Source organism: Gallinula chloropus (genome assembly GCF_964237585.1).
Source record: "Gallinula chloropus genome assembly, chromosome: 28".
NCBI classification, from domain to species: domain Eukaryota; kingdom Metazoa; phylum Chordata; class Aves; order Gruiformes; family Rallidae; genus Gallinula; species Gallinula chloropus.
The window spans coordinates 402,033-426,842 of record NC_140113.1 but is presented as its reverse complement, the minus strand read 5'-3'; the positions used below and the strand labels follow the sequence as shown (position 1 = coordinate 426,842).

The 24,810-nt window shown below is 54.3% G+C and overlaps 1 protein-coding gene across 1 annotated transcript in view; it reads left to right on the top strand.

Moving 5' to 3' along the window:
• Positions 1 to 71: 71 nt before the first annotated feature.
• LOC311201690 (hydrocephalus-inducing protein-like) overlaps positions 72 to 24,810 on the top strand; it is a gene marked incomplete at its 5' end in the record, with an annotated part of 39,790 nt that continues 15,051 nt past the window's right edge. Inside the window, 15 exons of the mRNA XM_084276119.1 lie at positions 72 to 161; positions 3,482 to 3,542; positions 3,603 to 3,681; positions 6,563 to 6,687; positions 8,070 to 8,271; positions 10,492 to 10,567; positions 11,429 to 11,528; positions 12,570 to 12,688; positions 12,975 to 13,198; positions 15,279 to 15,346; positions 16,733 to 16,968; positions 18,945 to 19,010; positions 19,498 to 19,602; positions 23,134 to 23,286; positions 24,431 to 24,669. Of these exons, the coding sequence (XP_084132245.1) occupies positions 72 to 161; positions 3,482 to 3,542; positions 3,603 to 3,681; positions 6,563 to 6,687; positions 8,070 to 8,271; positions 10,492 to 10,567; positions 11,429 to 11,528; positions 12,570 to 12,688; positions 12,975 to 13,198; positions 15,279 to 15,346; positions 16,733 to 16,968; positions 18,945 to 19,010; positions 19,498 to 19,602; positions 23,134 to 23,286; positions 24,431 to 24,669 (1,943 nt within the window). The remainder of the gene's footprint in view (positions 162 to 3,481; positions 3,543 to 3,602; positions 3,682 to 6,562; positions 6,688 to 8,069; positions 8,272 to 10,491; positions 10,568 to 11,428; positions 11,529 to 12,569; positions 12,689 to 12,974; positions 13,199 to 15,278; positions 15,347 to 16,732; positions 16,969 to 18,944; positions 19,011 to 19,497; positions 19,603 to 23,133; positions 23,287 to 24,430; positions 24,670 to 24,810) is intronic.

Below are 24,810 nucleotides of genomic sequence, written 5' to 3'. Positions count from 1 at the left end.
GTCACCTGGGGTCAGCTGCTCTTCCTGGATTTTCAAAGTACCATTGTTGCTCCTTCCAGATTAGCTGAGACATGGCTACTAAGAACGTTCATCGATCCAGTGAGCTCTCTGGAATATTCCAGCGCAGAGTAGTAATGTCTCCAAAGAAGAAGTATGTCACTGTAAGTACCTGCTGTGGCCAGATAGGAGCTGTGGTGAGGCTGGAAACCTGCCCTGCGTCCCTCCTCTGCCTGCCCCTCCTGTTTAGCCACACTGTGAAGGTACACACCACCACCCCATCTCTTTGGTGCCATACTTGTGTTGGAGGTGGCCATCAAGGTGCGGTGGGAGATGGAGTGTGGGCTGAAAGTCCCGAGTCTTGTCTGAATGTGCTGCTGGAACCCAGTTAACGGGATGTCCTGGGCAGTGCACTGGAGTAGCTGAAGCATTGGGGTGCTTCTACCCATCCTCTTGGTGAGGGCAGCAGTATCTTCTGTCATGGAAGCGTCCTTGCAGGCACTGCTCTGACCATCCCTGCCCTCCCAGCAGCTGGGGATGTGGTGGGGCTGCTCAGACTCTGCCTGAAGACTTGAGAGATGTGTCCAGTCCCAGCTAGAATGGGGTCCAAACCAGTTTTGTCATGTGTGTCATCCTGGGTTGAGTGCAGATCCAGCCCTTGAAACAGCTGTGGAGTTGGGGCAGTTCCTCCTCCCCATCCATGAACGTGGGGCAGTTCCTCCTCCCCATCCATGAATGTGCCTTTTGCTGGCCAAGGCTCCCTTTCCTGGAGGTAACCTCATGGAGGTGGTATCTCTGTATGCTTCTGTGGAGGGGGCTGTGAGGCCAGAACAGAGAGAAAACAAGGGCTAATTAAAAAGATAACTAAAGCTTGGACCCAGCCAGCTCCACCTCGGTCTTGGCACAGCGCTGCTTTTCTGCTCTCCTGTGATTCAGCCGGCAGTGACATCTCCACACGCCGGCTGGTTGTGAGCATTGTGCGAGGATGGAGTTAGGGGGTTTCTGATGACTCCTCCCCACTCCTTTCAAAGGTCACTGCCTGAATCCTGCAAAGCTAAAGGGGAAACAAATGCCCGAAGAGCAGAAATCCTCAAACGTGTCACATGAGAGGACGAAGGAGAAGCGCAGGGGACAGAGCCGCTTGGGTAGAGCGCGTGTTCCGCTCTCCATCATTCATTGACTGATGTTAAATATGGCAGCGGGGAACTTTGGGGACTTCCAGGACTATCCTAGTGGCTGTGGTGACAAATGGTTTATCAGTGGTGCTTGAACAAGAAAAGCCTTTCTGAAGAGAGGTGTTTCTGCAGCTCTTGTTGGTGTTTTGTGTTTCAGTGGACACCCTCTGCCTTCCTGGAGAAGTCTGTCACCAAGGCGCAGAGGATGGCCAGCACCCGGGAGCTGAGGCGGTCCCGGATTCTCCCGCCTCTAGATACGAGTGAAAGCTCCTGTCATGAGGTAGACCTTTTCCTGCCCTTTTCCTTGCCGTTTGATGTGATGTTTGAAGGAGGTGTGTGCTGGTGGCAGGCTTTCCCCCAGCTTCTCTAAATACCTCGGTGACAAGGTTCTGCTGTCCTTTGAAACCGCTGCTGCTGGTCGAGTTCCTTCTGTTGGGGAAAAGGGAAAACATATTTCCCCCCGGGATGATGTTGAAGCAACATCTGGTGCTAAGCCAGGATCAATAACCCCCGACCGAGTTCTGCTGGAGTTGAGTTGCTATCACCAAAGGGATGGTACTGGGGGAAGGCTGGGGTGGGACACAAGGGCAGGAGCTTGCCGTTTTCCATCCTCCCTCTGAACTAACCTCCTCCTTCCTTGCTTTGGTGTAGTCACAGCAAACCCTCAGGGCCGTGACACCCTCAGCAGTGGCAGAGTGGACCTTGGAAGGCCGTAGACCCTGCGGTACCTGCTCAGGGCTTAATGAAGCCGATTTGTTAATGCTTTGGCTTGGAAGGAGGAGCGTGAGCCTTCAGAAGGGTGTGAGGGTTGCAGGCTTCAGGGTCTTGCCAGGGAAGTCCCCCTGGGCAGAGTGGGGGGGATGTGTTTTATCTGGAGTAACACTTGCTTGGATGGGTGCTTAAAGCTGCTGCTTCCACAGGACCAGTGGGTATGACACCACCCAGACAGGGGGTTACTGGGGGGGACAGTGAGAGACCCGTAAGGAACGGGTGAGGGATTGCCTGGGCCAGCACGGGAGGTTGGGAACGTGTCAGATGAGTGCAGGCAGAACTGGCAGCGAGCTGCAGCTACTGGCTGCAGTGTCACCATGGTGTCTGGGGACAAGTGGGAGACCTGCCTCTGTCTTTCGGGTGGGCACAGTGCAGCTGGAAGAGGGGAGACGAGGCTTGGGAGGACTTATCTCTGAGGAATGCCTCTGCCTGGGGGACAGGGCAATGGCTGTCTGGCTCCTTGCTGAACCAGCCCAGGGCTGAGAATAGCATGCTTGGCTCTGGTAGGGCTGTCCCCGTGCCTCCCGCCTGTGGGCCTGAGAGCACCAGCTTCAGGAAGGCACCCAGTCCCTTCTGGAAACTTCAGAGGCGTTAGCAAGGCATCGGCTGTGCCACAGTGTGCAGCAGAGAGAGCAGAGCTGTCCCCTGCCTCCCCCAGGGCTGGGCTGAGGTGAAAGGGAAGTCAGAGGTTAGATGTGCAGCGAGAGCTCTCAGGGCCTGGGAGGAGCTGGAAGAGGCTGCGCCGAGGGCAGGGCTGGAATTGTTGGTGCCCTTCAGTACCTGTCAGGAATCTCTCAGGAATAGCTTGGGTATGGAGCAGAGCTGGCTCGGGGCTGGGGAGGTGGATCAGCTTTGGGAGGATGGGTGTCCCCAGCCTTGTCCTTGCGATGCTGTGGAAAGGGGTGGGAGATCTCTGCCTCCCTTGATGTTAAAACAGTCATCTCGGTAAGGAGTTGTGAGGGCCTGGGACAGGCTGCCAGGGAGGGGGTTGAGTCACCGTCCCTGGGTGTGTTTGAAAAAAGGGCAGATCAGGTACTATGGGATATGGTTTAGCACAGGACAGGAACAGTTGGACTCGATGATCTTAAAGGTCTTCTCCAACCTTGTGATTCTGTGATTTCACCAACGGCTGGTGGCAAAGTCCATCCAACAGTGTACCTGAGCATCCCCCACCAAGCTTCAAGTGGGGTCACTGGGATGGAGTTGGTGCCGTGGCATAACCGGATGCGGAGCGGTGCTGGAAGCAGGTCCTTGATCTGCTGCAATCCCTTCCGTGGGATTACTCTGTTCTGGTGCTTCGGCATCAAGCTATCAGGTGACTTGGTCTGGTTCTGCCAGCTCACTGAGGAGGCAGCTGGATCAGCAGGGGGGTTTCCTCTCTGCAGGGTACCAGCCCTGTCCCAGTGGTGCTGCTGGAGGGAAAGGTCGTTACAGAAAGAAGTGCTGTTCCATTCCCAAAGGCTCCTGTTAGTGGTGGGAAGCAGCGGTTTTCCTTCCTCCGGGGACTGAACGTACCGTGATTTGTTCCTTCCCCTCAGGATTACTCCCAGCCGATCACCTGTGTCACAGACAGGGGACACTTCATTGTGCGGATCCGAGGTATTGGTGCCCGGGCGGTCCTGGGCTTCCCCCTCCACCTGGACTTCTCCACCTGTCCAGTCAAATACAGCAGCCAGAAGACTCTGCTGGTTCGCAACATTGGTAACCGGGAGGCCCGCTACTCCATCAGCACTCAGAGGTAAGGGACCTCACTTCATTTGCCCAACAAAAGGTGTGTGTGGGTGTTTTTCTTCTAGAGCTCTAGAGCAGCAAGTTTCACTGCCAGGAGCTTGCTCCGACACGGGCTTCCCCCAGAGTCACAGTGTCCTTCAGGTGCCTCCAGGCACTGCAGCGTGGGATCCTCCACAGCTATAGATGGGATCTCTGCTCCCTGCCATCCATGAGCTGCAGGGGGACAGCCTGCTTCACCATGGTCTTCCCCACAGACTGCAGGGGAATCTTTCTCTGTGGTGCCTGAAACACCTCATCATCCCTCCCTGCTCCTTCTTCCCTGGCCTTGGTGTCTGCACAGTTCCTCACATCATCTCACTCCTGTCTCTGGGGGCAAAAAGCAGCTTCTTGGTGGTTTTTTTCCCTCTAACTGTGATTCTGAGGCACTGTGACCATCCCTGATGGGCTCGGCCTTGGTCAGCAGCGACTCCAGCCTTGAGTTGGCTGGGGTTTGCTCCGTGGGGTTTCAGAGAGCTTCTGGTTGCTTCTTGCAGAAGCCACCTCTGCAGATCTCCCCCTTCTCCAGCAGAACCCAGCCATGCAAAGCCACAACACAGGTACAGGCACATGTGAGAGCGGAGGAGGACAGCAGTGGGGTAGAAGGGAATGAGAGATTCATCTGAGCATATAGAGGCCAGCTGATGGGCCTGTATCCTCTATGTTTTATCTGTGCAGGTTGAACTTGTGGTTTAGTTGATGCAACTTCTCTTTTCTGGCCTGAGCAAACTCAGGCTCTTGCCCATTCACAATCCAACTCAGGTGCCACCGTTGCCCAATCTGCTGTCCTGCTTGTGCCACTTGTCTTTGCCTCCCCTCTGTGGGTTCCCTTCCCTGGCACCAAGCGTAGAACTTTCTGCTCTCCCCATTAGGGTGCTTTTGCAGCCCATCTCCCATCCTTAACTGTTCCTCACAGTACTGAGAGCTCAGCTCGTGCATCTGGTCACATCCTGGTGATGTTCCCTGCCCGGTCATCGTTTGTCCGAGGACTTGGCTGTTTTCTGTTCTGCTTTTTGCTCCAGAGAGGAGCTCGTCAGTGAATGTGTGGGGCCAATTCAGCATCTTCGATAGCTTCCAGAAAACGTGGTCGCATTTTGGCCATGATTTGACTGCTTTTTCCTGAAAAAAACCCAGCCAGCCCCCCAGCACTGCCCATTCTTCAGTGTGCTGTGTGCCTGCCCTCCCTGCGCAGCAGGGCCGTGCCCAGCCCCTAACCGCAGCGCTTGGGAATAAAAATCCCAGGAGGCTAAATCCAGTAAGTCTCTTCCCATTGCTCTTGTGGTTCAGGCAGGAGAATGAGTTCCTTCTCCGTGACATTGGCAGAGAGAAATGTCATTCCAATAGGTTTAAGATGAAAATGGTGTCTGGGAGCAGACAAGGCGCAGCGCTGCCTTTTCCTGCGGCGATGGACGTTGTGCTCTGCTGTGCTCCAGGGACAGAGAGGGTCGGTCTGGGATTAGATCCCTCTAGGAGTGTCCCCACCCAGCTCGGAAAGCTCGGGAGATGATCCTCCAAGGCAGAGCGCTCAGCGATCCCCTGTGGTACCCAGGGAGGTGTGGGGATGCACAAAGACCACCCGAGGTTCTGAAATTAGGGCGGAGGTGTAGGAAAAGGGGGGAAGGGAGGTGCTGAGTGTACCTGGGATTTTTCAGTGCAGTCTGGGATGCTTTGTCCTGAGGGACTGGGTTTGCTGGGATGGTTACGCTGCTTGACTTTGGCTGTTCTACTGCTGCCACAAAGTAGCATGTGCAAAGGTTAAGCCTTTGGGTTTGGTGGGGTTTTCCCTGCTGTAGGTCTGGGTGGACAGGGTGGGGCATTTCAGTCCCCAGTAACTTTGCTGTCTGCCTTGGGGCTGGAGGTAGCTTTTAATGAACTAGGTTCTCCCCAACTCAACTGGTTTTAGGATGCCAATTAAGGCAGCAGTAGACCAAAGAAAGCTTGGCTGTTAGAAGATGAAGGTAGCCCGGGACTCGCAGTATAGTGCAGCCTCCTTGCACGCTGTGTTTACTGAGCATGTGGCTGCAGCAGAGAAGCCAACGTGGTGCTTTGAGGGCCTGTGTCACAGACTTGCCAGCTTCTTTCACTTGTCAGCTGCCTTTCTGCATTATGTCAGGAGTATGATGGCCCTTGGTATCCTCGTGGGACATAACTTGAGCCCACTTCTGTCAAGATGGGGAAGCTTGACCCCTGGTGAGAGTAAGCAAGCCCTAAATACCAAGGTAGATAATTATCAGAGTGCTTACAGGTCTAGTGTTGCTCTCTTGCTGAAGGGCCATAATGGGCAAGATTTCAGCAGGTCCTGGTGTGAAGGAGTCTCCTGGGTTGGTGTGCCTAGATGAGGTTATAGGAGTTGGGGACTGCAAGGTGCTGCTGGGAGATCAGGCCCTGCGAAACTTCAGACATTGTGCAACAAAGCAAACGGACAGCTGGATGTAGTAAAAGCATGCCAGAAGAAAAGGAGCTATTAACCCCCCTCCAAACCTTCTCTCCTGTCTTTCAGGAGTAGCAGGTTTATAGGTGGCAGAAAAAAAACGGATGTCCCAGGGACATCAGGGTCAAGCTGTGCATGCAAACACCTCTTACCTGCTCTGGGCTCTTCAAAACCCATTCTCTGATGGTATGGTCCAGACTGGAGCCTGGCTGCAGAATCTGGGGGGGATGAAGTCATTTCATACTCTCTGGACTTCGGAGAGCGAGGGTAGCCAGCCGTGTTTCTGACCCCCTGTGTTCTGGGTTGCTGCTGCCAGCTGCTTGTTTGCTCCTCACACAAGCGAGCTGCCGGGAACTAGACTGCAAAAGAGCCCCCAGAGCTCCCACCACAGTCCTGATGAGTGTGTGTGTCTCTGTTGCAGCCCTTTCTCTGTCGATCGCTCCAGCGGTACGCTCGGCATCGGTGAGGCCATGCAAGTAAGAGTGGACTTCCACCCGCTGAAGTCTGGGGATTATTGCGGTTCCCTGATAGTTCACTACGACACAGGTGAGTGTCCTATCTGCAGGTCTGCGTCCTTCAAAGCAGAACAAGGCTGAACTTCCTTTGCAATCTACTTGTAAACCCTTTTGTTTCAAAACCTCTGTGTATTTTGGTGCTTAGAAGGGCAAAGGCTGAGTCTGTCCTTATTCTGTCTGTCTGGTGTCCTGGCCCATCCCCGGGTGTTCCCTGCTGTCAGCACAGTAGCCAGCACCCCACACCCCTGTGACAGTCATCTGCCATCATTGCCTATTGTCCCAAGCACCCAAATTCCCTTGCTGGGTGCTATCCCCCAGCTTTACCTCCAAGAAAAGTGAAAACCAGCTGGTGTTTGGGGGCTGTTAGAGTGCATCCCCCTCAACAGGAAGGAGAATGCTTTGGGAATCTGTTTTCCTGGGAGCTGCTGGGTGGAGGAAGGATGAACCTTGAATCTGGGTGACCGCGTGCGTACGCGCGTGTGATGTTCCATTCCGAACCAGTGCTGGATTTGGTCCTGTAAGCGTAACGTGTGTGGGGGGGTGTGTGTCTCTATGGGATGCTGTCACATGCCCACTGTCCCTTACACACCTCTGTCCCATATGCCGCTTCCCCGTGGTCTTGCTCCAGCCCCTTTTTCTACGCCGCCCTCTAAATCCCACTCTTGACAACATCAGGACTAAAGCAGCCAGGACATGGGGGCTCCTGGGATTTGTCAGGAAGAGACAGGTAGGAAATCTTTACGAGGGTCCGAGGTGCCACCGAAGTGCCATCAGCTTCATAAGTGGCTTTAAGAACAAGTTGAGGGGGGGAAAACTCAAGGAGAAGGTGAGATGTGAAACAGCTTCTGTCAGGATCTTCGTGGCTTTCTTGAAAAACCTGAGTCTTGTTCTCACTGAAGCAGCTGGTTCCTCCCCAGCTTACATGGGGTTGGGTTTCTGCAGTGATGCTTAATGTTTGCTGCAACTGGGACAAGCCTGTCCCTGTCCCTGCTTGAGCAAATGTAGAGGAAGTCACAGTTCTCCCTCTGCCCGATATTGGGTGGATTGAAGTGGCAGCTCTTCAGACTGTCCTGATCCAGGAGTACGGGCACTGCTTCTACAACACAGGGAAGCTCTTGTCTGCATCCCATCCTGCCATGGGCTGTCGCTTTGCTCCTTGCTCTGCCACCTTCTTTTCTGGCCCACACGCTGCAGGCATCTTTTGGGGGGGATCAGTGAGAGACTGGGAGAGACTTGACACTTGTGGTGGGCCTGGAGGAGATGCTGTGTGAGCTGTGGCTGAGGTGGGACTCCCCTGGGAATGAGGGGTAATAAAAGCTGTAGCCCTTTCTTCTGTGAGCTGAGGCTCGCTGCGTTCCTCGTACTTCCATCGGCAAGTGAGAGGAGTAAAGAGTCCCCTTTGCTTTCTTCCAGGTGAAGACATGAACACACACCTTCATGGAGTGGCTGTAGACGTCAACATCTGTCTGGATGAGGAGCCTGTGACCATTGAGAAGACCTACCTCACGCTGTCGAAGCGCAGATGCGTGGCCATCCACAACCGCAGTGACATCATCGCCCGCTTCCAGTGGAAGGCTTGTGGCACGCAGGAGGAGGAGGATCAGCGGGAGAGAAGGTCCGTTTCAAAGATGCCTTTGGTTAGGTACCCTGCCCAAGGGGAACGCTACCGTCTGGCCTCGAGGGGGGTTGGTGCTTTTAGGACAAGTCAGCCATCCACAGCATCAGGGTGGGTGTCCCTGGGCTTTAGGGTAATGGAGCTGGGTGCTTCCCATCCCAGTTCCATCCACCCTCTGGCTGAGGGTGATGTTTTGGGGAGGAAAGCTTGATTGCAGTGAGTGGATTTCCTCTGAGAGCGAGCTCTGGTGTTTGTGGCAGCTGCAGACTGCTGAGAGCCAGTGTCTCCCGGGCTGCAGAGAGTCTGTGAAGCTTCATTGGCCCAGGAGGATGAGGCCATCTCCTGAATAGGTTTGGGCTGTCCAGGTTTCCAGCACGGGGTGTTTCTGCCTTTCCTTCGAGCCTGGGGAGAGTTTGTAGGTGGAAGGGTCTGCAGGGAAGGAAGGTAGGGCAGCATGGGACTTGGAAGTGCATTTGGGCTTCAGAACCCCCTGTCTTCATGGTGGTGAGAGATGGGGCTGGATCTTCAAAGGACGTCTTTGGGGAAGCTTTGAAAGGCCTCTCTCAGGTGGCAGAGACACACTCGGAGCCCGGGAGGTGGAATGAGGAATGGGAGATTGCACTTCAAAGCTTGGGTGATTTGGGAATCCTTTCTCAGAGTGGGGTGGATGTAGGAGTTAGCGTGACCGTGGAGCTGATGAGGAACCTGCCACAAACTGGAGGCTTTGTGAGGGCTTCTGAGCAAATAAAGGTGAAGGGAATTAGGTGAGAAATGCCTTGAAGGCCAAAAGTAGTTTTCCACTGTTACCTCTTTTTAATTGCACAGTGTGTGACTTGTGTGTGAGCTCAGTGTGTTAAAAGAAAACCTCATGACCTCCTCTTGGTAAAGGAATAGTCCAGGGAAGTGCCCCCTCTCCCCACCTGCCTGTCTCAGACTGGGCCCTGAGTGATGCTCTGCCCCTCAGAAGCCATCTTTTTCCCCAATTAGATTTGATCTCCTGCCAGCTTGTCCCCTAGACACTTCCCAGGATGTTTGGGGATGGTCGTAGCTCCAGGGCCGCTGACCTGCTGTCAGAGGAGCTGTTGAGGTCTTGGATCAGGGAGGATGTTTTCATGGGAGAAAGCAACACAGGACCCCAGTTTGTGCCCCAAGAAGACCTGGGTCATTGGAAGCTCTATCCAGAGGTTTGTCCTGCAGGACTCTCTGGGATGTAAGGGTGGAATTCCTGTCTGCTGATGGAGGTTGAGTTGAGGGTCGCTCATCTCGGGCTGGCAGCCCCCGCTAAACGCGCAGCGTTGCAGGTCAGCCGTGGAGGAACGTCTGCCCTTGCGCTCTACGGGGAGCTGGCCAACGCAAGGAGTTTTGGTGCTGGTGAGGGCACTCGCCCCAGGCTCTGTCTGTGTGCAGCCAGGAACGGCCAGGACTGTGTTTCCTTTCCAGTTGTGTTTGAATTGAGCCGGGTGACGATTGCCGTGTGGTTTCTACCCCGCGGCCTCGATGTGCTGCATACAGAGCCGTCTGCTTCCCCCCTCCCTGAGTTGTCAGCTGCTGGTTCCTCGTGGCTGTGGGACTGGAGCGTGAAGGGGGACAGCAGTGCACCCGCTCGGAAGTTCTGCTCCCTTCCCATCTCTGGCTTGTCATCCTTCAAGTCCGGGATGATTTTGGCAACTACTCCCAAGTGAGGATTAACTGTGTCAGAGCTCTGAGGAGAAGGGGAAAAGGAAAAAAGCAGGTGGTTTAGGGCCAGGCTGAAGGGTTTGGGCTCAGAGGTGCCAGTCCTGACGTCTTCATCAGGTGATGTTAGGCTTCCTTTCTCACAGCCTCTGTATTTCTGCACCTACCCACTGATTTCACTGGGATGCTGTGGTGCCTGAATGCCGGAGCCCTGGGATCCTCTGGTGGAGGCGGGGTGGGGAGCAGAGGGGCTGTGGTTGTTCCTTACACCTGCGGGTCTGAAAGGGAAGAGAAGACAGTGATGCTGGGAACCTGCAGCCCAGAGCAGGGGTCTGATGCCCTGCCTGGTGATACGCTGCCCTGGTGCTCCTCATCCTCCTCTGCCTCCCCTGAGCATCCTGGGGGTAGGAGAAGCCAGTTTGAGGATGGAGATGGATTCCCCATTGGTTGTGGCAGCAGCTTTGAGCTAGGTCGCTCTCCTGAGGGCTGCTCACTTGTGTAAGACCCCAGGACGCAAGATCACCTTTCCCGCCTCCTCTTCTGCAGCATCCCCGACCAGAGTGCCAAGGTGCAAGGAGAATCCCTGCTTTCCTCCGACGGGATCTTCAGCATTGAGCCAGCGGTAAGTGAGAGCTTTGAAAGCTCCCTTTCTCTTCTTCCTCCTCCTCTTGCTCCCTGAATGAGGTCACTCAGCAGATCCCTGCTTGATGTGCTGGGAGGAAACATTGGGTTTCTGGTGGGGCCGGGAGAGCTGGTGGCAAAAAGCGTTTCCCAACTCGTGATGGGCACCGGGAGCCTAAAGCTGGGCTTTGCTCCCAGGGCTATAAATGAAGAGCTGCCCAAGTGTCCTGACCACGTTCAGAGGGATGGAGCCTTACATGTAAAGGCACACCTTGCACAGGGCTAACGCAGGGTGTGGGACCATGTCAGTTGAGATGCTGACCCGAAGAGCGAAGCGCTCCTCTGTGGGAAGGAGGGCAAATTCAGCCCCCGGAACTTTGTCACTGTGAGGGTGATGGAGCCCTGGAACAGGCTGCCCAGAGAGGCTGGGGAGTCTCCTTCTCTGGAGACATTGAAGCCCCCCTGGATGCATTCCTGTAGGATTTACCATGTGTGACCCTGCTCTGGCAGGGGGTGGGACTGGATGAGCTTTGGAGGTCCCTTTCAGCTCCTAACGGTCTGTGAGTCCGTGACTGGCCAGCACCTCTGAAGCGATCCTGCTGGACTCGCTGGAGTGTGAGCTGGGCTGGTTGCTCCGCTATAGCCCTAATTTAAGAAAATGCCTCTCCCAGGTGCCAGTAAAGGTCAGGGACTGGGAAAGTTTTTCGTAGCTGCTTCCAAACTCCCTTATAAATATTGTTGATCAGTGTTACTGGCTCTTTCCTCTTCCCTGGTGCTCTAAATATCGGCTCATGGGGCCACGGTTGGAACGAAGGGATGTGACGTTTGAAGATAAATGGTTTGCTGTCTGCTTCTGTTTTAGGAGGGAGAGATTTGGCCAAATTGTTCAGCTGAAATTAGTGTGACCTTTAAGCCTGAAGAAGCCAGAGTGTATCAACAAAAGTTCTACTGCGACATCTCAGGTACGGCTCCTGTCCCCTCCTGCTCTTGCCCGTGGTGGGGAGGAGCCTGGCTGAGGTGTTATGGTGGGAATTTGGGGAGTTGCTTCTCCCTAGACATCCTAAAGCCCTGTGGTGGTTAGATGCTGCTGCAGGTGGCGAGCCCTGGAGCACCCAGGTGTGGAGCTGTATGTTGGGTGCAGGTGGTGCTGAGCTGCATGAGTATAAACAGCAGATTTTTGTCTTGGGTTGTGTTTTCCTGAGCTTTACACCTTCCTTGAGTGGATTTCAAAGCTCATCTTAGCACATGGGAAGAGATTCAGAGGTGGCGTTGGAAACTCAGCATCACCCCAAATCCTGTGTTCAGTTTGGGCACCTGACTCCAAGAAGGACATGGAGGTCCTGGAGCGTGTCTAGAGAAGGGCAGTGGGGCTGGGGAAGGGGCTGGAGGGCAAATCCTCTGAGGAGCGGCTGAGGGAGCTGGGGGCGTTCAGCCTGGAGAAGAGGAGGCGGAGGGGAGACGTTATTGCTCTCTCTAGCTCCCTGAAAGGAGGCTGTGGGGAGCTGGGGCTCAGCCTCTTCTCACAGCTAAGTAGCGAGAGGACGAGAGGGAATGGCTGCAAGTTGTGCCAGGGGAGGTTCGGGTTAGAAAGGAGGAGAAATTTCTTCTCCAAAAGAGCCATTGGGCATTGGAAGGGGCTGCCCAGGGAGGTGGTGGAGTCACCGTCCCTCAGGAAAGGTTGGATGAGGTACTTAGGGACATGGTTTAGTGAGTAATAGAGGTGGTGGGGGGATGGTTGGGCTGGATGATCTTGGAGGTCTTTTCCAGCCTTAATGATTGTGTGATTGTTTCAGGGTGCAAAGTGATGGCTCAATTAGAAAGCAGCCCAAGGGTTTGGTCAGAAAGGAGAAAGCAGCCCAAAGGCATATCTGCCAAGGGAAGGGTCCTGTACCTTTCCCTGGATCTTCCTGGGCTGATCTCTGCCAGCCCCAAGTCGGAGGCTAGAGCCTGGAAAATGCGGGATCAGAGGGAATTGCTGTTCTGACATTGAATTCTCTCCCCAGGCCGTGAGACCAGGCTGCCCCTGTGCATCCAAGGGGAAGGCATAGGGCCTCAGCTGCGCTCCAGCTTTGAGCGTCTGGACATCGGGGATGTCTTCATGGGAGCAGCACACAAGTACGAGGTGAGCTGTGAGAGCTAGCAGGGCTTGGGCTGGAGCCTGGTGGCTCCTTGTGGGATTTCTGGCAGCTCAGGAGTTGTGAGCAGGGCAGTTCTGTGCCAGCTGGACAAAGGCAGAGGTTCTATGGAGTTATCACTGCTTTGCCTGGAAAAAACCCAAAGGCAGAACTTGTCCCGTTGTATTTCCTTTGCCTTCTGCCTTGCAGGTGTTCATTGTTGAATTAGAAAGCAAATGGGTCTTCTCTAAAGGAAATGTCCTTCTGTGTTTCCATTTTGCCTTCCTGCTGCAGGTGGTGCTGTTTAACAAAGGACTCATCCAAGCTGCCTTCAGCTTGGTTCCTCCAGCTACAGCTCTGGGCTCCTGCTTCACCTTTCTCCCCAGCGAGGGGGAGATTTTGCCAGACGATCTCCAGGTCATCCAGATCTCCTTCAGTTCCACCATCCTGGGGAAGTTCACAGAAGAATTCAAGTTCAATGTGAATGGATCCCCTGAGCCCGTGACCTTGTCTATCAGGTGAGTGGGGAGGTTACAGGAGCTTGGTGGGCACCTCTGGAGTTATCTCTGGGTAGTGATCTCCCACCTGCCTCATTTTCTGGTGAAGCAGAGAGAAAAAGGTGTTGTGGGAGGTCTTGGCATGGGGATGCTAGGTTAAGAGCTGAGACCCTTTAACCTTGGCTCCAGTTTGAACCTTGCAACCCAGGGGTGATGACCTTCCTTCCTTCCTACGCCCTCAATATACCCTGTTTAACTCTGAAAGACTTGGGTGCCTGTGGGAAGTACCTTGGCCTTCTTGGTGGAGCTTTCCAGGACACTCTTGGCACGGAGTTTGGCAGCGACAGGTTCCTATCGTGAGCCTTTGACACCCCAGTGTGATGATCCTGGGTCTGGAAGTGACTACCCATGCTGGGAAAAGTTTAACTGGAAAGGTGTGGAGATGCCTGCTGCCCAGGGTGGGTACCAGGAGCTGGTAGCTCCTTCCCCCTTTGGGTTGCGGCAGGCGTGTGATGGGCTGTAGATGGGTCTGGGATGTCCCACGTGAAGGCACAGCGAGGCCAAAAGCACTTTGGAGACCCTTGAGCAACAGGCCAGCCTGGGTGATTTTGTGTTTTATAATCCTCTGTTAAGAATCCACCCAACCTGGGTAGCAGCAGGCTCAGTGTCATCCCTCGCACTCCTGTGTTGGGACAAGGTGTCCTCCCAGCTCCTGTGCAGCGAGTGCTGTGCTGCCTCCTTCCTGCGGCTGGAAAAGCGCCGATGCAGGAGCCTGGGAGCTCTCTGCAGCAAGAACTCGGGCATCATCCTGTGGGCCGGTGCTGGTGCAGAAGACAATGTGCACCGAGCCGAGGGGGGAAAGAGAAAAGGCTGCTAAGAGAGTCAAAGCTCCTTTCTCAGGCTCTCAGCAGCGGATAAACTTGTCCCAGTGGGTCATAACCATGGGCTGTTGGGATAGTGTGGTGTAGGCAGGCAAGCTGTGGGGCTGGCTGTGCCTCCTCGGCCAGCAGCCTCCTGCTAGATCAAGGTAGCCAAGAAATGAAAGGAATCTGCAGTGGGTTTTGCTGGTGAGGCAAGAGAAACCGGTAAAAACAGAACAAGAAGTTTATTGCTTGAAGAGAGAGCGGGGAGTCGGTGTGACCAACTGGAGCTTCAAGACACCCACCCACCCGCTCGAGCTGAGCGCCCCGCTCCTCGGGAGGCTTTGAATGCTGGATTGAGTCCCGTGCGGAGAACAACTCCCATTTGGATGTGAGCTGGCTGGTGGGATACTGGGCTATAAAGAAGGGAATGAGGATGAGTGTTTGAGCAGTTCTTTGTTATCCTTCCCACTCAGCAAGAACCCCCGAGTCCACTAATGCTGCCATAGATGTGATCGTTCCCAAAACATCCGCGTTTCCCCCCCAGGTGGAGCTGGGCTCGGGTGGCATCAGCCATGAGGTGAATTCATGAATGGTGTGTGGCTCCAAGGGCCGATTTCAGGCAGTGATGGCGAGTTTCAGAGTTTGGAGCTGATTTTAGGGACAGGAGAGGAGGTGTGGTGGGTTCAGGGCCCCGTGTTTGGTTTAAGATGTGTTGTTCTTGGCTGTGTCAGCAGTGAGAAGCTGATACATTCCTGTGTAGAATTGTTGGTGATCTTGTTGTGGTTGGTGGGTGTCTGTGCGCTCCCTAGGATTCTGATAATTGTGTGGATCCAGATCTCCTGAGAAGACGCTCAGCCACTCAATGGAAACGCTGGCTCCATCTGAGAAGAAGGGAACCTGAGGAGGGTTACTCCATTGAGTCCGCTTTTGTGTGGGCATCTCTACCCATGCGTTAGAGATGGGGAAACTGAGTCACGGAGCCATCGCTTGCTTGGGGCCCCTCATTGAGCCAACTTGGGGGCATAGCTTTGCCCTATCCTGCCTGACACTGTGCCCTAAGCCCCATCTGATAGCTGCTGGCCACCTCCTGTCCCCTTGAATGAGGGCAAGGGTGTGAGGGGCTGGTTTGAAACCCGCCGTGGTTCTGACACCGGCTCTTACCCGCCCGAGCAGCAGGGAGAGCTGAAAGCTCTGCAGTTCTCTAACTCAGCCAGTGCCTTGTCTGTCTGTCCTCACAGTGGCTGCGTCATTGGACCAACGCTCCACTTCGATGTGCCTGCCCTCTGCTTCGGTGACGTCTCCTTCGGTGAGTGCGCCCTGGGCTTGGACCGCGGGCCGAGAGGTCCATGCGTTACCGAAACAGGGCGCTTGGAACCTCAGAGCACCCAGAATGTGTGTTCCTCTGCAGCAGCAGCCTTCAGGGTGTTAAAAGCAGGACTGATACCCTTGGCAGCAGAATGGCCGCGAGGGTATCAGTCCCTGAAATGCCCCGGGAATGGGAGATGGGGAAAAAAGGGTGATGCTGGCGGGGGAAAGAAGGGCGGTGCCTGGGAGGGGGAGAAGGGCGACACTGGGGTTGGGGGAAAAGGGAGACGTTGGAGGGGGAGAAGGGTGATGGAGCTGTGAACCAGCCTGAAGCTGCTCTGGATAAATGTTGGGAGGACAGGAGCCATTCAGTCCCCTGAGCCTTAGTGTGAAATGTTAATTAGTGCTGGGAGGGCACCTTGTTATCACCTACCCCATAATATGCCCAAGCCATAGCTCTGCGCAGAGCTCCTTCCCTGTGTCCCCCCACCCCGAAAGCCCAGTTCTGCTGAGCCAGCAGTGCTGGTGGCTGAGCATCCAGAGCTCCATTGAAATGCAGGTTCTGGTTCTCCATCTCTGCCTCACAAAAGGCTTTTTACTGAGATGAGGTGAAGTTTTTAATGGGAAATCAGTTGTGGATTGATGGAAGGGCCATTATCGAGATGGGCCAGCCAAACCAGATGTCTTCTCCTGGGCTGGTCTCCTGCCTCTGCAGAACATCCCCACTGAGTGGGGTTATGCCACTGGTGCGGCAGGGAAAGCTGGTGTCAGAGCTTTTTGAGCAGTAATGAGACGTCGCCGTTCGTTAGGGAAGGTGAGACACGGCTTCTGCTGATTTCTCAGCCAGTGTCAGGCTCAGCTCCTGCCAAGTGGGCTGCAAACCTTCACGTGCTCCATCTGGTCACCCTGAAACAGGAGATGCCGTAAGGCTCCAGCTAACAAAACTGCATCAGAGGGCTTTGCATCGGGCTGTAGCTCCCCATTTCATCCATCCCTGCTTTTACTGCAGCTTCTCCTTGGTGCCAACCTGCTCTTCCGTATTGCAAACCACGGGGGGTGTTCATGGGGAGTTTTACGGATCCGATTCTGGGAGTAAATGCTCTGTCTGGCTGCTCACTCTTACGTGAGACGTAACCGGTGCTGGTGTCGGGGCAGCTGAGAGAGAAAAACTGATGGCTTTGGGCATCAGAGCTGCCAAGGAGGGATCTCCATCACCAGCCTGGCACAGAGCTTCCATGGCAATTAATTCCTTGCTGGGCTTCTCAATTAGCTGCAGTTGAGATTGAAGAGAGCCAAAGTCCAGGCGCAGTTTTACTGTGAGAGGCTGTTCAGCCCAGGAATGGTGGGATAACGGGGGCATAAATCCCTCTGTGTGTCTCTTCCCCAGGCTTCCCTCACACCTTGTCGTGTCGCCTCAAAAACACCTCCTTGGTGCCCATGACTTTCCACCTTCGCATCCCCGGGGACGGCTCGGGAGGGCCCAGCGTTACCAGTGCTGCTTGGCTGTTGAACAACGATCCTGAGCCCTGGAGATGGGGAGTTGAAGGTTCCATCAGGCCGGCCGAATTTACCATCGAGCCTTGCAGCGGGACCATCCGCGCCCTGGGATCCAGGAATATCAAGGTGTGGGGAGAATCCGTCCGGCCGTGCTTCAGCAGATGGAGCTGAAGCTTCACTGGTGGGGAGGGTCCGGGGGGGCTTTAGTGATGGGAGGCAGATAGATGCACTTGTGTTGTCTGGGTTGGTCCGGGATGTTTGTGAAGGGGCATCGGTTTGTTTCCAGAACCATCCGCTGAGCATCCTGTGCCCTATGGTCAGGTGCGGAAGCCACGTGTGTGCTTGAGCGCTGCGTGGAGCTGTGGCTTTGGCTTAACCGTGGGCAGAGGAAGGATGAGGACAGCGGGTGGCCATTAGAGAGATGCCCTTGTGTAAAGCAGTTTGCTTTTCTTCCCGGACTTGTTTTCCCTCTCCCAGTGAGCAGAGGAGCTGCATTCACTGCAGCCATCCCTAGGGGGGGCTGAAGCAGCTCTGCCAGGTGTGACCTGCACCCAACTTCTGGGGCCCTTGGCATTTGGCCCTGGCTGTAAAGCTGAACTCGCTGGGTTTGAGGCAATGCATTGCCCCGGGATTTACGCTGTTGTAGCTGAGATTAGAACTGAGATTAATTTTAATACAGTGGTGAGCAGAGCAGTTGTCTGATTAGGCTTTAATTCAGCTTACACACACCCTGTTAACCACACAGGGTGTTGAACCAAGCAGATGCTGTCAGGAGACCTTTATTGCTCTCAGACTCTGCTCTACACATGGAGCAGCAGAAGGATTAGGGGAAAATCCTTCTCCTTACCATGGAAGAAGAATCAGGGGACGCCACACACGGAACGATAGTTTTTGGGGGTGGTGAAGGTCTTTGACGCTCTTCTCTGTCACCAGGTCACCCTGTGCTCCAACACCGTGAAGAAGTACAAGCTGGCGCTGGTGGTGGATGTGGACGGTGTCGGCAAGGAGGTGCTGGGGCTGCTCCTCACAGCCAGGTATCGGCGCTTTCCTTTGCGGCGTGTCCTCTCTCCTGGTGCATCGTCTCTCCTCCCCTCACACAAAGGCCAGCTCCAAACGAGAAGTATTACTTAATGAGCTCGTTAAGCAGGGCTTTGAAAGCAGCCAGTGTTGAGGAGCATCTGTGCTCACCAGACAGGCACAGCCCCCAGCCTTTTCCTAATTATATTAATTAGATTAATTATAGACCTATTTCTTTGGTGGGTGAGGTGTAACAGACTTTCAAAGGGCTGTCTCTCTCCTCCTTCCTGCAAGCAGTCAGTGGGGGAACTGTGTCTGTGTTGCCACCAAAGCACAGTTTTCCTTTGGGATGTGGGAAGCAGCCTGGTGTCTGTCTGGCTTAACAAAGGCACGTGCTAATGGGGAAGGGGCTTAGGGCAGGACTGGTGCAGGAAAAATAACAGTAAGATCTTCCGAAGGAGAAACAGAGTCCTTGATGCTGAGGAGAGCTCAGGTTTTGCTGCTTCCCTCTGGTCCTTTTGAGCATGAATGTTCTCACACTTAAGCTGGAAGTCATCCCTGCTGCAGCCAGGCTGGATCCCGCTGTGCAGTGGGTGTTGGTGTCATTACCAGTAGGATGCAGCTCACTGGTGCTTTTCCACCGTCTGGTCAGTGTCTGGGCTGTGATTTTCTTTTTAACAACCACCCACTGCGTAAGGCAGGGGCTGGCTCGGACCTTCCATCGCCACAGCAAGCAGTTGAGGCTCTTCAGGCCCCTTTTCTGGAGAGGAGGGAGTAGTTTCTGCTGAGATACTGGGCCATACTGCACCAATCCTTGGTGGGAAGGTTCCTCCAGAGCTCAGGGCTTGCTGTGGGAATCAAAGGGAATACAGGAAGCTGAAGGCGATTTATTGCTGTCGGGGTAATGTCTGACAGTGACAAATGTGTTCCGCTCCTCTGTGCCCTATTCAAGGAGGAAACAAATTCTACGTTCTCTCAGTATCTCTAATTCCCTTTGGGACATCTCTTTGCCTAGATGCATCGCTCCTGAGCTGGAAGTGCGGGACCCCACTGTGACATTTGGCCGGTGCTTCCTAAACTTCCAGTACGAGCGGCTGCTGACCCTGGTGAACAAGAGCCGCGTTCCAGCCTGCTACAGGCTCCTTCCTCAGGTTTGGCATCGCATCTGCCCTCAAGAGTTATCCAGGGGTTTATTAAGGGGATGAAAAATAATAACAAAGGGGTGGGGTAAGACCTTGCTGGTTTATATTCAGATGGGTTCTTGTTTTCAGCAAAGCTTTGGGTGTAGAAGAACCGCGCCCCTCCCCCCCCCGCCCCCCCCCCCCCCCCCCCCGACTATAGACTTTGGGAAGAGGTTTGTATTCTAGTCTTTAGGTTGATTTTATGCAGGGTGGTGAAAAGCTGCTGTGAGGAGGCTGCTGGCATGGGTGTGTATGCCTGTGGGTGCAGCAGCTTTTGGACCCCCTTGGGATTCAAAGCCCATCCCGCTCTCCTAGCTGGGTTCCAATGGTAGATGTTAAGGAGTGCAGGTTTCTTCGGAGGTCGCTCTGAATTTGGGTTTGATTCTGTCTCTTACAGAAGCACAAGCAGGGTGATGCTGTGCTGTACTCCAGCCCCATGTTCTCTGGGATCATCAAGCCTTACAGCACTGTCAGGGTCCCGTTGGTGCTGGAAGCCCAGAAGTTGGGACATCAGTCTGCTTCTGCTGTGCTCGTTGTGCTTGGGAACAAGAAATCCCCATTGGTGAGTCCTCGAGGTTCCTAATTCCAGGGATCCTTCCCGGGGCTGCAGTACGCAGCCAGGGTGGACAAGGAAAGGGGTTCGTGGTACAAGCAACAGCCAAGGTCTAGAGGAGAGGAAGGCTGGTGGGACTTCTTGGGCAGGTGACAGTCTGAGAGTCCGATGTGGCACATAATTACAGATAGGGGAGACAGGATAACGAGCGCAGTCTGCAACCCAGCATGGTCCCTGGAGCTGAGACTCTGCTGCGTGATTAGGTGAGCAGGAGCTGCTGCTTCAGAGCAGGAACTTTTGTTCAGGAGGGCACTGGGACAGCCTGTGTGAGAAACCACGCTGAGAGCTTGGCCCATCACGTCGAGAAGTATCTGTCTTATCTCTGCGTAAAGCCCTGTGCATCTCCACACCCCTGGCATCTGCAAGGCAGGGACTCTTCCTTTTTCCAGCACAGGCTTGGAAATGGTGAAGCATTCCTGACGATGTTTCTGGAGCCTCCTGAAAGATGCTGTTAGCGTTCAGGCATGCACAGCAGCAGCAGTGACAGCAAGATGTAGGCAGGAGAATGCCTTGTGTAGTGTCCTGGCTTCATCTAGCTGAAATCTAGAACAAATGTAGTTAATTAAATTTAAGTTTAGAATGATATTAACTTTGGAAGCGGCTGTTTCAGGATGTCTTGCCATCTCTCTGAGCATGAAGTAGGATGCTACAGGAACCTTAAGCTTTCTGTACCCGAAAGGGAGGCTGGCCTTTTGAAAGCAGGCTGGGGATTGAAACTGTCATTAAAAGAGATGGAAACAATGCTGCTCAATCCCTGGATGCCAGGGAACATCTCAAGCCTGGCCTTTGTGGCTGTGCTGGTAGGAGAGACAGGCAAGCCTGAAGTGGGACAAACCAGTTGCTTGGGCGTAGATGTGGTGTTTCCCTGGAAAAGGGGGATTTCTGCCCTCTAGAACCAGCCTGCTGTTTAACTGCAGTTTCCTTGCAAAGCTTTTCTCCTTGAGCTAACAGCTTCTGGGTTCAAAGCTTCACCTTGCCTAAAGTATTTGCCTTTGGAAGTGAACGTCATCTTCATTTTCCTTGTGCTTCAGCTGGAGGATCCCAGCTCTCCCTGGCAGGGGGTTGAGTGGCTCCACAAGCCCGTGAAGTCGGTCTTTAACATGCAGCATTTACGCTCCCTTGCCGCGAGCGCCGGTAGAGGCTTCCCTGGGTGTACTGAGCGCAGGGATGGGAGTTTCTGGCCGTGGGGCGGCATTCTCCCTGTTTCCTATAGTCTAAGCAGAGTAGTGGATTCATCTGAAGTTTTCTGGGCTAGCAGAGCATCAACTTGCACATGCTGCACTGGTGGCAAATCCTCCCCATAGGGATCCTGTGACCTCAGCCTGACCCCGGGGGAATGGCTGCAGTGCGTCACGATGGAGCAGAGCGCGAGCTGGCTCTGAAGTCACCCCGTCAGCGCGGATACCGAGTCTGCGGCCGCACCTTGCATTGCGTTGAGTCCCTCTGGGTGTCTGTCGCTTGGTGTTGGGCTTGCAGTGGCTGCGTGCCAGCTTTGGTGTGGTGTATTCTGTCATCCTCTGTGGGAAGGAGCTGGTAAAACCCAGACCTGGGGTTACTGGTGGTCACTTGGACCACGGCTGTCTGCCAGGGACAGATGCTCTTCTTTCCTAAAGGATCTACCGTGACGTTATGGTACCCAGAAGCAAAGCCAGAGTGGTGCTGGGGTTTGTACGTGCAGCAGTATTACCCAGAGCAAAACTCCCGTCGCCTTTCACGGGTGTCACATTGCCCGTCACGCTGTTGAACAGGGTTTTTCTTTCCCCCTTTAAGAAGACAGCAGATGAAGAGTTTCGTTGGCTTTTTAATAAGCCTTCTCCTTGGTGAGGATTCATTGTGTTAGTGCACGTTCCCTCGTTAAAACCAGCTAGCCTGAGCATCTTCCAGATGTTATTGTGTCCACCTCCAGAGGGCTCTGCCCTGCCTTTGCTGCTTCCACCCCACTGCCACTGGGAAGCCAAGGCAGCTGGTGAGACACAGCTCTTCCCTCCAGCTCCTTCTTCCTGGCAGCTCTGGGCAAGCATCAGTAAGACCTCAGCTCTCCCTACCTCCCTCCTCCCGGAGCGATGAAACATCTATCATCACACAGCTTTAGCTTCCTATTTTTGAGGTACCAGCCTTGGTACGTGGCTTGTTGGGGGTTTTTTGGCTCTTGCACAGTGCGCTGTCAAGAGATGAGTGTTTACAGACGCTGCTCCTTCTGCCTGAACTGGACTAGTGATTCTGACAGCTGTCAGTGCCTTTTCCTCGAGTGGGCCATCGTTAAAGGTTTTCCATCACAGAGGCTGGTTTGTCCTGAGGTTAAATCCCACTCTGTGTCCTCTGGTGAATCACACAATGATTGTCAGTGCTGGGAGTTCTGTGTGTTCGGGTTCTGTTGAAAGGTTGAAGTGTTCTTAGGAGCTGGGCTTCTTCAGCCTGGAGAAGAGAAGGCTTTGAGGGGACCTCATTGCAGCCTTCCTGTCCCTGAAGGGAGCAGAGGAACAGGAGGGAATCAGCTGTTCCAAAGGGCAGACACTGGCAGGACAAGGGGGATGGAGTGAAACTGAAGGAGGGAAGGGTTAGATGAGATATCGGGGGAAGTTCTTTCCAGAGAGAGTGGTGAGGGGCTGGAAGGAGCTGCCCAGAGAAGGGGTGGGTGCCCCATCCTTGGGAGTGTTCAAGGGAGTGTTGGATGGGGCCCTGGGCAACCTTGTGTAGCTCCAGGCGTGGAGGTTGTTGGCCCTGCCTGTGGCAGGGTGTTGGAGCTCTCTGGTCCTTGAGGTCCCTTCCAAGCCAGACCGTTCTATGATTCGGAACTGGTGAAGTCCAACCAGAGCAGATGAAGTTCCCTGGTTTTTAGCGCTGTGAGAAGGTGGCTCAGCACAGGAACCCGTCTTCCTCCTCCTACCATGGCCTTTACAAGAAGAAAACTTGGAGGGTCTCAGGCTCTGGAGAGAAAAGCAATCCTGCTTGAGGGACAGAATGAATAATGAATCTCTTGTTCCTGTAGTACTGGGAGTGCCCAGAGGCAGCACCGAGAGGCAGCCAACGGACGTGATCTCTGCTGCCAAGAGCCTGCTTTGCTGGGGGCTCGCGCTGGTTTTCAGGGGGCAGCTTTGTGGGGGATGCGGAAGAAGTTACCGGCCAAGTGTGGCTGTCTGGAAGTCCTAGAGGACAGTTTGGGGCAAGATCCAGCGGGAAAAGGAGCGGGAGCAAGAAAAGGGGCAGGAGCAGGCATGGGGTAGAGGAAGGAGAGCTGAGCAAGGGGGAAAATACAAGTGTGGGGAGCTGGTTTTCTTTATCCCCCAGTAACAGGGGCCTGTGGCTTCCTGATGGGATCACTGTAGATCCCACACTTGCTCCAGGCCTTCTGCATCAGTGTTACAACACCTCAAACGACCGACAGCCGTAATCACCCTCCAGTCTAGGGGTGCCCTGAGAGCCATCTCTTCTTTAAACTTTCCCTTGCCTTTGTTTTTTTAATCTTCCCTACCTGGACAGGACATCAGCTTGAAGGCCGTTGGAGAGGGACCAGTTGTCCACGTGTATCCCAGCAAGATCGATTTTGGCGATATCCAAGTTCTGGCGGACGCTTCTCGCACTCTCTACCTCTCCAACCAGAGTGTTATCCCTGCGTCCTTCCGGGCAGAGGTGGTAAGTATCTGTGGGGATATTTCCCTACAGAAATGATGGCTCCATAGCAGCCTGGGACTTGATTTTTGCACGTGATGTTTCCATGTCGCTATCTGAGAGAGCAGCAAGGTATTCCACCGCAGCGCAGCAAGAGAAGCCCAGCACTGGGGGACCCCTCAGGGAGGCAGGGAGTTTTCCTGGATGGTTGAGCAGAAATTGATGCCAGGTCCTTTCCACAAGTTCTGGCTTTACATTGTGGGAGGTGTTTTGCTCTGAGCTGTGTATTTGGAGCTCTGAGATGAAGAGAAGCCCGTAGCCTTTTTCTCCTGAAAGGAGCATGGGTTTCCTGATCATCTCCCTGCTCTCTCTGCGTCTGTTTCAAGCTCCTCCTGGTGATGGAGACCATTGCTCTGCTGCCAGCTTGCTCCCTGTGAATGTGACTTTAGAAGGACTGGGGGGTCCAGTGCCCTGATCGCCCCATCTGTAAAGGGCAATCTGGAATAAACAAGAGGAAGAGAGAGGAAGCTGGGGCCGTGCCCACAGGGCACAGCTGGCAGGTTTCTTCCTGCTTGTTTCTTCATTGCCCCTCTGTAAACATTCAGAGCTGGATTTCCCGAAGCAGAGAGTGCCAGGGCACCTCACTGCGGCTGATGATCAGTGGGAACGGAGTGCTTCAGTCCTGGGGGGGCTGTTGGGAAGCACTGCCCAACTCTTGGGGAAAGAAGACTTTGGGCATCAGGATTTTGCTCAACCCGTTTGGCAGAGTTTATCCTTCAGGCTCTCGGCCGTATCCCCCGGCTGCGTGGCTGCTGCAGTGGGGTTTGAGCAGTCCTGGCCTTGAGCCTTTGTGCAAACCCGTCTGTGGGGAAGCCAGGAGAGATGCAGCTTGCCTTGGTGTGCTCTCCCAAGGGGAGGCTGGAGGGGAATAAAGCTTCTCCCGAGGATGAGCATCCCTTGGGCTGGGCAAAACAGGGTTAAAGAAGTGGGTCCGTTAAAGGAGGGTGCAATACAAGCTCCAGCATAGTTGCTGTTTCCAGACGCTTGGATTTAGGGAAACGAAGCCTTTATGGATTTACCCTCATGTCTTTAGTCCTTTCTCCTGCACCCCAGAAGAGAGCAGGGTCCGTGGTGTCCGTGCTCACTTAGCGTCTGCCGTGTCTTACAGGCTGGCAAACGCTCGCGCTGCAGGATTGAGCCCAGTAAAGGAGTGATCCCCCCCGAGACCAAGGTGGCTGTGACTGTCATAGCAAACTTGGATGACATTGAACAATTCAAGGACAAGGTGATTGTGTCCATAGAGAACAGCCACAGCTACAACGTCCTGATCCGGGCTTTCGGCATTGGCACCACCATCGTCACGGACAAACCACTTGCTCCGGAGCTCAACTTGGGCCCCCACTTCAGGTAAGTTATCTCTCTGCTCCGGGCTCTGCCGTGGGCCCAGCAAGGAGGAGTTCTGCTGAAATCCTTGGGGCCGGTTCTCCTCCAGCACTCCAAGTTCTGGCTCGGTGCCACTGAAGCCCCAGGAACTCCTTTAGAAATGTT